Source organism: Dipodomys spectabilis, unplaced genomic scaffold (genome assembly GCF_019054845.1).
Source record: "Dipodomys spectabilis isolate Male_0828 unplaced genomic scaffold, ASM1905484v1 ptg000145l, whole genome shotgun sequence".
Classification (NCBI taxonomy): Eukaryota; Metazoa; Chordata; class Mammalia; order Rodentia; family Heteromyidae; genus Dipodomys; species Dipodomys spectabilis.
The window spans coordinates 25275315-25287372 of NW_024870822.1; the positions used below are offsets into that span (position 1 = coordinate 25275315).

The 12058-nt window shown below is 36.3% G+C and overlaps 1 protein-coding gene across 1 annotated transcript; it reads left to right on the forward strand.

The window, feature by feature from the left end:
* Positions 1–2065: 2065 nt before the first annotated feature.
* Positions 2066–3010, forward strand: LOC122117767 (olfactory receptor 478-like). Its single transcript, XM_042691592.1, has one exon. The coding sequence runs from the start codon at positions 2066–2068 to the stop codon at positions 3008–3010; it is 945 nt and encodes a 314-aa protein (XP_042547526.1).
* Positions 3011–12058: the final 9048 nt, after the last annotated feature.

Below are 12058 nucleotides of genomic sequence, written 5' to 3' on the forward strand. Positions count from 1 at the left end.
GCTCATGAACAACCATATGGAATGGTTAAAGCTAATGCTAGATTTTATACTTGACATTTAACACTATTTCTTTGTCCTACATATCAAGGTATTTATGATTCTTATAATTTTATCAGACTATTTGGCCAATTATACACCCTAGTAAATGTTAAACAAAGATGATAGGTCTATGCATGAAGAACAAGATAGAAACAAATAAATTGACCACAAGAGAATTGGTAACATCTTGAAAGATCACATTTGTTATGAGAATTGAGTTGTCCAATATTCACTGGAGAACCTGAAAATGCTCAATGATACTTTCGCATTCATAGTTAAATCTCTAGCTTCACTGGGGATTTAGACCCAAAGGAAAACAAAAATATATTTTAAGCTATATGACCACTGTGCCTTTGTGCTGGTACTCAAAGGTGAATGTGTTCTCATTCCAAGAGGTAGGAGTTTGGTTTATGTTAAGACTTTTGTCTCTTGAGTTTCACTTGCTTAACCACAAGACAGAAACTCACATGATCCCAAACTTGACACTCAGAAAATGCTAGCTTTGAGATGCTTAGACTTGTGCTGATACTTAAAATTAATTAGAAGATTTACATATAAAGGTATACAAATCTTTTCAGAAACACTTATTTGTTTACACATATGAGTTTTTAAGGGTATATAAAATGTTTAGTACATACATTCAGCAGGTTTAGAGTTTAGAATCAATATAGCCCCAAGTCAGAGATAGTTCTTAAACTTTTCAGTATGTACTGTTACACAAATATATATCACTTCCAAAGTTCCTTTTCATCACATTAAAAATTTCCACTGAGAAGTTATTATTACAGTAGAAAGTTATTTGTTTTATTTGAATGAACTTATTTTATATTGATATTAAGGGAATTTTTTGCACAGTGATTGCATTGGCATTTCAGTGTATTTGCTAAAACACTATTATCTATTTCAAATAGATAAAAGTATCCATGAAACTTGAACAGTTGGTGAAATAATAAGTAACCTCCTTTATAGCACTAATATAGAATGTATATCTGGTTTCAGAAATATTTGTATGACTTCTGAGAAAGGGTACATTTAACTGATGGCTATCTTGAAATGTAAAACAACCTGGGCAATTCACACGTTAGCATTAAGAAGATTGCAGAAATCTGTTTTACATTCATTGCTGGATGTATTGGACTTGGTGCTTACTATAATTTAATTTTATTATTGCATAGTAACAAAGAAAGTTACATATTTGTAACTGGCACTTACCCAAATACAATTATGTAAATTAAATATGTAACTTCCTGGGTAATCATAAGCGAGTTACATAGTCTTCACTAAACTCTTCTAACTCAGTTCTACATGATAAAGAATATGATATTAGCTGGATGCTAGTGGCTTATGCCTGTAATCCTAGCTACTCAGGAGGCTGAGATCTGAGTATCAAAGTTCAAAGTCAGCCCAGGTAGGAAAGTGCATGAGATTATTATCTCCACTTAAGCACCAAAACCTTGGAAGTAGTGCTGTGGCTGAATTGATAGAACACTAGAAGTCTCAGGGACATTGCCCAGGACTGACATACCTATGCAAAAATATCATTTTTATGACATATAATGTAATATATGTGTAACACATAGTTCAATAGGTATATAATTCTTAACTGCATATTAAGAATTTAGCAAGCATATATATTTATGTGTATGCATATTTACCAACTATGTAAATGTATCTTAACTGCAATCTGGATTTCCATACAATAACGTATTTATATTTTTTTCCTATCAGTGTACTCAGTCTTCCTTGTGGTTTTGTTCATTTGTTTTGGATTTTATTTTACTTTAAAACCTTACATTATGTAGATTTAAGAAAACATAAATAGGAAAGGAAAGAAAGAATATAGATAGAATTTTGAGGGTTGTTTTGCTAAAATCAATTTTAAAATTATGCAAATGTGTACTGTACTGCTACTTAAATATGCTTATGATGACATTCAAGAAAAATAACACTAAGAAAAATGAAATCATGAAATTTTTCATGTAATGTATTCATACTAGATTTGTCCTGACAGGAGCCCTATTATCTGATGGATTCCCTGGTGGATGGGAACCACACCACAGTGACAGAGTTCATTCTATTGGGTTTAACACGTGACCCAATCCTTCGAGTCATCCTCTTCATCATCATCCTGTGCATCTACCTGGTGACCATAGCTGGAAATCTCTGCACAATCCTTCTAATCAGAGTCTCCACTCAGCTCCACCACCCCATGTACTTTTTCCTCAGCAATTTAGCTTTTGCTGACATGGGCCTTTCATCTTCTGTCACACCCAACATGTTAGTTAACTTTCTGGTGGACAAAAACATGATCTCCTACCATGGATGTGCCATCCAGATGTGTACAGCTTTCCTCTTTGGGCCAGTTGAGTGCTGTCTTCTGGCTGCCATGGCCTATGATCGCTTTGTGGCCATCTGCAACCCACTGCTGTATTCAACCAAAATGTCCACACAAGTTTGTTTCCAGTTACTTATAGTAGCTTTCATAGGTGGTTGTTTAAATTCTTCATCCTTTGCTATTTCTTTCGTTTCTCTAGTGTTCTGTGGGTCAAACATAGTTAATCATTTCTTCTGTGATTTTGCTCCTCTACGCGAAGTTGCCTGTTCTGAAGTTAATGCCTGCATACTTCTTGCCACATTTGCTGCTTCCTCCATCCTTGTGATCACAGTGATTATCATAGCCGTCTCCTACATCTACATCCTCATCACCATCCTGAAGATGCGCTCCACCGAGGGCCGCCAGAAAGTCTTCTCCACCTGCACCTCCCACCTCACTGCAGTTGCTCTGTTCTATGGGACAGCTATGTTTGTTTATGTGATGCCCAAATCCAGCTACTCCACTGACCAGAACAAGGTGATATCTGTGTTCTACATGGTGGTGATCCCCATGTTGAACCCCCTCATCTACAGTCTCAGGAATAATGAGATCAAGGGGGCTCTGAAGAGAGAGCTTGGGAGGAAAGTGTTTTCTTAGTCAGGTTTGGTATTTTCTAATCTTCATTATAAAAATGTCTATGTAATTCTATTTTTAACTTTTTCAAGACTTTCCATATTGATTTCTATAGTGACTAGACTAACTTACATGTCTACCAACAGTGTGTAAGCATTCCTTTTCCCCATATCCTTGATAATACTTTTTCCTCAAGGATAGTTATTTCGACTTCATTGAAATGAAATCTTAATTTAGTTTTGATTTGCATTTACCTGTTAGCTACAGAAGTGGAAGTTTTTTTAACATGTATTTATTGGTCATTGGCACCTCTTCATTTGAAAAATATCTGTTAAATTAAAAAACGACCAGTATGTATAAGTATATGTAAAAGTAAACTGACTTTCTGAGATGATCCTGCAATCATCGATACATAATTAAATTACCTATTGAGAAATTTTTAGTAAGCATGGTTCATTTTGAGATCCTGTCCCAACCAAGAGGTTTGATGTTATGATATAAAATCTCACTGAATTTGTGATTAAGAATATGAAGTGTGTTTGTAAAACAAAATTTGTTAACAATTCTTTAAAAGTCTTTTCACCCTCCCCCCCCCCCCCCCGAAAAGTGTTTACTAGAATGTATTAGTTTGGATCTTAAGCTCCCTGATTTTATGACCATAAAATTACTTAATTTCAATTCTTTCTGTGATTTTTGGTGGTAGTTGAAATGATGAGGAGCTAAGAAGGGGATCTTTAACACACTGATTAAAGGCATTCTCCCTGCAGAGTTACAGTGACACAGATATTTTTCCTTTTGTAAGCTTTCTTCATTCCTCTTTGTTCCTTTTTTGTGTTTTATGTCCACTATTATATTTTAATGTATTCTGTCTATGAGCTTATTATTTCTTTCTTCTGTTTGATCTACTCTCCTGGTCATGTATTCTATCACATTTTTAATGTGATAAAGCATGTCTGGTTGATTTATTTTTTATTATTTCAAAATATAATATTTTGAGCTGGGTACTGCTGGCTTATACCTGTAATCTTAGCTACTCAGAAGGCTGAGATCTGAGGATTGTGGTTCAAAGCCAGCTTAAGCAGGAAAGTATGTGAGACTCATATCTCCAATTAACTATCCAAAACCCTGGAAATGGAGTTGTTGCTCAAGTGATAGAGTGCTAGCCTTGAGTAGAAAAGCTCAGAGACTGCATTCAAGCCCTGAGTTCAAGCCCCAGTACTGCTTGCCTCTCAATACACATGTGTACACACACACACACACACACACACACACACACACATATACATGTGATATTTGTAAAACCTCAGCTGTTAATAGTTATATCGTTTTGTCAAATAATTTTTTCAAAAAAAGGTAAATACTACAAAGTCCATAGTGATATGTTTTTTATATGATCTGAAGATCTTATACAATTTTTCTGAGGCTCTGGTACTGCCCATACAACATGTAGCACATTTCTCAGAAATACTGCTCAGTCAGGATTTTTATATTTCTCCTATGATCCAATGTGAAAACTAATCGGTGTATTTGTCCACAATTCTAACTGAAGCTGCATGACATTTAACAAGCCTGATCATATTTATTGTTACTGTCAGGGAAAACAAATTAACAGAGTATTTTGACTTTAGGTGAATGAACCCCAAGGTAAGTATTCAAATGTTTTTTCTTTCATATGATTGTTTCTCACATATTTATAAGATGATTTCTTTGTTGCTTTGTATGTCCCTCCCCCATGGTGTAACCCCTGCATTCACTGTATTTAATGTCGGTATAATTGGTGGAGGGGAAGGGGAAAAACAAATTGTTTAAATAGGGATACAGGTGGAGCCATTGCAACAATGAGATGCACAAGTCGTTATGTCAAACTTTACAACTTTGGCTGGGGTGCGGGGGTGGGGTGGGGGAGAAGTAAGGGGTTGGGAGATGGGAAGGGATGGGAAGGGGAAACAAAGGAGGAGGCAACAATGTTTGATAAGAAATGTACTCCCTATCTTGCCTATGTAATTATAACCCCTCTATATGGTATTTTCCCAAAAAATTTGATTAATCATTTTGATTACTTCAATTTCTGCCTTAAGGTTCTTAAATTAAATCTACATGTTCTTGCCAGAGTAAACTTAATCTCCTATTAATACATTATGTGTTCATAAACTGCTGATAAGTTTGCTAATATTCTGTAAATTATTCTTGTTAATTTTCATAAAAATGAAGCTGGAGTATAATTGCATTTTCTTTTGTGCTTGTTGAGTTTCAGTATCAAGACACCTCAGATGTTATTATTGCATTGAAATATGAACACATTAGTCTCAATAAACCTACACAAGAGTGTAATTACTATTTTATTGAATGTCTTTAGTATTTAATATAATTTAATAGTAAGGCATTGCTGTCTGCATTTTTTCACATATGGATTAAAAATTTTAATTAACAATTCAGCCTGCTGGTTTTTTTCCAGTTTGAGTCAATTTGAATTAGTTCTGTTTTTAAAAATATTCTTCAGCTTACCAAAATTATCAATTATTACATACTAGTACTGATAATTACTTATACTCCTAACAATAGCTTTAAAAGATGTATTTGTATTGCTTTTGACCTTCCTTATTTGGCAATTTGGATTTTGTACTTTCACTTTATTTTTAGATGATAAAAGGTAACAAAATCAGTGTAAGAAAACAAGTATTTATCTATTTTCTCTTTCATTGTATGTTGTCTTTCTGTTTAACTTCTGTTATTAATTTTATAATTACTTTGCCTTTAATATGTGATTCTTTATATTAGTATTCTTTTTAATTGAAATAAAAACACATCTTATTGTTAATATTTCTTTATATACAAATTAGTTTATAAATGGCTGAGTTTTGTATCTAGAATTTGTCTCATCAAATTTCCATCTACTCTCTCTCTCGCTCATTCACTCACTCACTTTCTCTCTGTCTATGTTGGATGTTCATGAGCCTCTTGCTTTACTTCATTTCTCACATTCACTCAAATGATATGCATAGTGCTTAGAGTGTGTATCCATCTGTTCTTGTTATGTATGGTGACAGCGTCAGGGCCCCCAGGTTCAGCCTGGGATGCATAGAAACTCTACATTTTAAGCCTCAGAAACTCAGGAACTGAAGAGGTGGAGTCTTCATTCCCTTTTTAATAAAGTAGTTTATTGACTGCGTTCATTATCATATATCTATGTACTAAAACTTAAGTGTTGCTTAGTATTTCCATTGGCTCTCCTTCTTGGTGTCTTGGCTTCTTTGAGCTGGGAATACTTATCTTAGTAATTGATAGAACTAATTACAGTTTTGATCATTTATTTGCATATTCATTTTACCTCGATACAATATTAGTTTTCTCATCTTAGAGGTTTGATTATCTTGCGATATGAGACTTCCTAGAGCTCTATGGCTGCATATCTATGCAAGGCCTGATTACTTCCCATTTCCCTTTGCTGAAGATATATGTGAAATGTAGTGTGTCATTCAAATTTTTCACAGTACATTCACCTAGCTTTTTTTTAATTATTACTTTGACTTAGTTATAGAAAAACAATACAAAATCTACAGCTTGTATCAGTGCCCTGTGTTAGTAAGTCATTTTCTGACTTGTCAAGTTCTGTTGTCACAAAATAATACCTCAATGCTGAGTATATTTTCTGTATTCTCCTATTGACTGGTAATGCAATTCCTTATTTTCTGTAAGTCAAATATAGTTAAAATATCCTTAACATTTCATCATTTCTTCCAATTGTGCTCACTATGGGATTAATTAAAATAACCAAAGCTGATATTGTTGGACAGGAACCAACCTCCAAGTAAATTTCATGTATATGAGTGGGATATTACATGTTAGGTAGTGGTTAGCCAAGGAAATTCCAGGAAGTGTTTGGTACATGGCTAGCAACATATTGTTTTTGAAGGGTACAAATAACCAGATACACAGAAGTCACATCTATCATACTGTCTGGTTATAGAAAGCCACATATAAGGCACCAAAATATATTACCAGGCTTCAGCTCAGATCAGTTTGCGTGACCAAGAGTTACCTTTGTGTTATTAACATGTCATTTTAATCTGGTTGTAATTAGATCTTCTTCCTCCTTCAGTCCTTGTGTGTTTTACTTGGGTAGTTGTGAGTAGAAGTTTGCCCAGAATAGTTCTGAAGTCATAATTCTTCCATAGCTTTAATGTCAATAACTCTTTGTGCCTATTCCAGGGAGGTCCCCTGGCCCCCCTGCATGTCAATAGAAGCCTGTGCTATGGCAAAAGGGTTGATAGTTTTTGACTTCTCTTTCTGAGTTGACTTACTTTCACCCCTGAAAGTGCCTTTCTAGCCTAATAACCTTCACTATTCATAATAAATGGTGCTTTTTACTACTCTGAAGCAAATGGACATTGTGTTTTCCAGAAATTGTGGCCACCAGAAACCTTCCCTCTAAGTACTTCTGCCAATTTATCAATACCTAAATCCATGCTTTTTAATATTGTCCTAAATCCATGACTTGTAACATCTTTTGGGTATGGCTTATGTAAAGTAAATTGTACCATTATTAGCTGCTGAAACCTGCATAAGGCTGTATGAGTCAAGCACCTATCATGATACAGACATTTCCATCCATCCAGTTCTCAGGTCAGACATCAGTCGTGCTTTACACAGCAATCTACTATTCTCATATTTTTTTACTATAGTTTAGTTAAAAAAACCCCACACAACTGAGATAATAGCATATATCTTTTCTTGTTGTTTCTAGTCCTGGAGCTTGAACTCAGGGCCAGGGGATTGTCCCTGAGCGTTTTTTTTTTTTTTTGTTGAAGGCTAACTCTCTACCACTTCAGCCACAGCTCTACTTCTGGCTTTGTTTGGTAGTTAATTGGAGATAGAGGTTTCATGGAGTTTCCAGCCTTGGCTGACTTTGACCTGTGATCCTCAGTTCTAAGCCTCTTGCTTGAGTAGCTCGGTTACAGGTGTAAGCCATGGGTGCTTTGCCAGGAAATCCTTTATAATTTTGTTTTATTTATTTATTTATATATTTATTTTGGGTCCTGTTGTGGGCCTGAACTCTGGGCCTGGGCGCTGTCCTTCAGCTCTTCAGCTCAAGGCTAGCACTCTACCACTTGAGCCACAGTGCCACTTCCAGCTTTTTTTCCCCTGCTTATGTGGCACTGAGGAATTGAACCCAGGGCCTCATGCATGCAAGGCAAGAGCTCTACCACTGAGCCACCTTCCCAGCCCCTCCTTTTTTATTTTGCATAATACTATTCTCAGTCAGTATGCTTGTGAAACTCATTCATGTTATTGTGTATCGGTAGTGTTGTTGCCTTTTGTTGCTGCTATATTCTAATATGTCAGGGTTTATGGCCACTTCTCTATAAACAGCAACTTGAATTGTTTTCATTTTGTAGTTAAGAAGAAAGCTAGCTATGAGACTGGTGTTAGCAAAAAAGAGAAAAATTCAATAGAGAAAAATCAGTGAAATCTAAAGCTGTTTCTTTGAGACTGCCAATAAAATTTATAAGCCTTTAGTTAGACTGAGTAAAACAAAAAGAGAGAACTCAACTTATTTGGGTAAAAAAGAAAAGAAAGAAGACTACTGTCAAAGACTTTATTCAAGCTTGATAAGAAATGTACTCATTATCTTGCCCACGTAATTGTAACCCCTCTGTACAGTATTTTCACAATAAAAAAGACTTCATTCAAATAAAAAGCACTTGAACAAGGGCCTGAAAATAAATCAGAAAACTTTGGAGAAACACACACACACACACACACACACACACACACACACAGAAACGCACGCACTCTCACACATACAGACATGAACACACATTGCCATTTTTGTGCAAGTCTAGTGTCACTAAGTACTTTCTTAGTGTTATTAGTAATTTCTTTTGTATGCTCTTACAGAGGAAGCAGAGTCATTGAGAAGAAGTTAGGAGGAGGGGCGCTGTGGGTGCTGCCCCCAGGTGCTAACTGAAGAGTGTAGCTGTGTATAACAATGACATAGGCCTGTTGAAGCTGGTAGTTATTTTTGTGCAATTACTTTCTTGGATCTGTCTTACAGAGGGCAAGGGACACACCCTTCAGTTTCCTTTAGGACTGAGTGCTAATGTTCATACATAGACTTGTTTAGAATTGCTTTGGCTGAAAGGAAGGTAATTAACTAAAGAAGTCTCTGAGCATGTGATCTGACAGTCATCATGGCCCATGGCCACCTGCTGAATAATATAGTGACTTAAAAGAGCAGCAAAATGCCCAACTGTGACAAATTTAGACCAGTTTGAGGTCCATTTATGGTCTAGTGTTCCCCATGGACCAAGACTAAAGAGGAAAGACTATACTTTAGCCAACCCCACTTCTTCTAAAATTTTTTTTTTTATTCTGAAAATACTGTACAGAGGGGTTACAATTACATGGGCAAGATAATGAGTACATTTCTTATCAAGCACTGTAGCTTCCTACTTTGTTTCCCTTTCCCATCCCTTCCCCAGCCACCCCCCCAAGCCTCCCCTCCCCCACCAAAGTTGTAAAGTTCGTTTTCGACATAAGGACTTGTACATCTCATTGTTGCAATGTGTCCACCTGTATCCCTATTTAAATGATTTGTTTTTTCCCTTCCCCTCCACAAATTATACAGACATCAAATACAGTGAAAGCAGGGGTTATACTATGGGGTACATAAAAAGCAACAAAGAAATAATCTTATAAATGTGTTAGAAACAATCACATGAAAGAAAAAAAAAAACATTTGAATACATATCTTAGCGTTCATTTCCCTAACATCAACTTATCTGACCTTTTCTGCTTGCTCAGACATATGCTAGTTATTGCAAATAAGGGAAACCATGGGACCTATGTTTCTTTAGGCCTGGCTTACTTCACTTAATACATATTTTTTCCAAGTCTTTCCATTTCGTAACAAATGGGGCAATGTCATTCTTTCTGATGGAGGCATAAAATTCCATTGTGTATATATTCCACATTTTCTTGATCCATTCATCTACTGAGGGGCATCTGGGTTGTTTCCATATCTTAGCTATGGTAAATAATGCTGCAATAAACATAGTTGTGCTGGTAGATTTAGTGTGGTCTTGTTTGTGATCATTTGGGTAAATGCCAAAAAGAGGGATTGCTGGGTCATAAGGGAACTCTATGTGGAGTCTTTTGAGGAACCTCCATACTACTATCCAAAGTGGTTGAACAAGTTTACACTCCCACCAACAATGCAGTAAGGTTCCCTTCTGTCCACACCCCCTCCACAATCTGTTGTTATTAGAGCTCTTGATTATAGCCATTCTAACTGGGGTGAGGTGGTATCTCAATGTTGTTTGGATTTGCATTTCTTTTATGGCCAGGGAGGTTGAGCATTTCTTTTTTTTTTTTTTTTTAATTTTATTTTATTTTATTTGAGAACATACTGTACAGAGGGGTTACAATTACATGGGCAGGATAATGCATACATTTCTTACCAAGCATTGCAGCCTCCTCCTTTGTTTACCCTTCACCTCCCTTCCCAGCCTCCCCCCTCCCTCCCACCCAATCATACCCCCCCACCCCCCCCACCGACATTGTAAAGCTGGTTTTGACATGACATTTTGTACTTCTCATTGTTGCAACAGGTCCACCTGAATCCTTAAACAACTTGTTTGTCCCCATCTCCTCCACATGTTATACTGACATCAAATATAGTGAAAGCGGGGGTTACACTGTGGGGGAGGGACATACAAAGCAACAAAGAAATAATCTTATAAATGCGTTAGAAATACATGCATGAAAGAAACAAAAACATTAAAATACATATTTGAGGTTTCGTTTTCCTAACATCACATTCTCTGACTTTTTCCGCTTGACTCATACCTATACTAGATATTGCAAATAAGGGAAACCATGGGACCTATGTTTCTTTGGGCCTGGCTTACTTCACTTAATATAATTTTTTCCAAGCCTTTCCATTTCCTAACAAATGGGGAAATGTCATTCTTTCTGATGGAGGCATAGAATTCCATTGTGTATATATACCACATCTTCTTGATCCATTCATCTACTGAGGGGCATCTGGGTTGGTTCCATGTCTTAGCTATGGTAAATAATGCTGCAATAAACATAGTTGTGCTGGTAGCTTTAGTGTGGCCTTGTTTGTGATCATTTGGGTAAATGCCCAAAAGTGGGACTGCTGGGTCCTTGGGGAGCTCTATGTGGAGTCTTTTGAGGAACCTCCATACTGCTTTCCAAAGTGGTTGAACAAGTTTACATTCCCACCAACAATGAAGTAAGGTTCCTTTCTGTCCACATCCCCTCCAGCATCTGTTGTTGTTAGAGTTCTTGATTTTTGCTGTTCTAACTGGAGTGAGGTGATATCTCAATGTTGTTTTGATTTGCATTTCTTTTATGGCTAGGGATGTTGAACATTTCTTCATGTGTCTATTGGCCATCCTTCTTTCTTCTTCAGAGAAGTTTCTCTTTAAGTCTTTAGCCCACTTATTTATTGGGCAGTTGTTTCTTTGAGGATTTGTTGTTTGGGGATTTAATTTTTTGAGTTCCAGGTATATTTTAGATATAGGGCCCTTGTCCATTGTATGGCTAGTGAAGATCTTCTCCAAATTCATGGGCTTTCTATTGATCTTGCTAGCTATGTCCTTTGCCATGCGGAAGCTCTGAAGCTTCATACAATCCCATTTGTCCAACCTTTCTTTGATTTGTTGTTTCTGAGTATTAAGAAAATTTTGGCCTATGCCAAGGGGACCTAGGGTTTCTCCTATTCCATCCTATAATGTTTTCAGAGTGTCTGCTTTGATTCCGAGGTCTTTGATCCATTTAGAGTTGATTCTGGTGCAGGGTGATATATAAGGATCTAGCTTTAGTTTTCTGCAAGTAGTTAACCAGTTTTGCCAGCACCATTTACTGAAGAGGCTGTCTTTCTTCCATTCTATTTTTTTTAAGCTCCCTTATAGGTCTGTAGGTTCATTTCTGGGTTTTCAATTCTATTCCATTGGTCCTGAGGTCTGTTCTTGTGCCAGTATCAAGCTGTTTTGATTACTATGGCTTTGCAGTAGTGAGTTTGAAATTTGGTATTGGTATTCC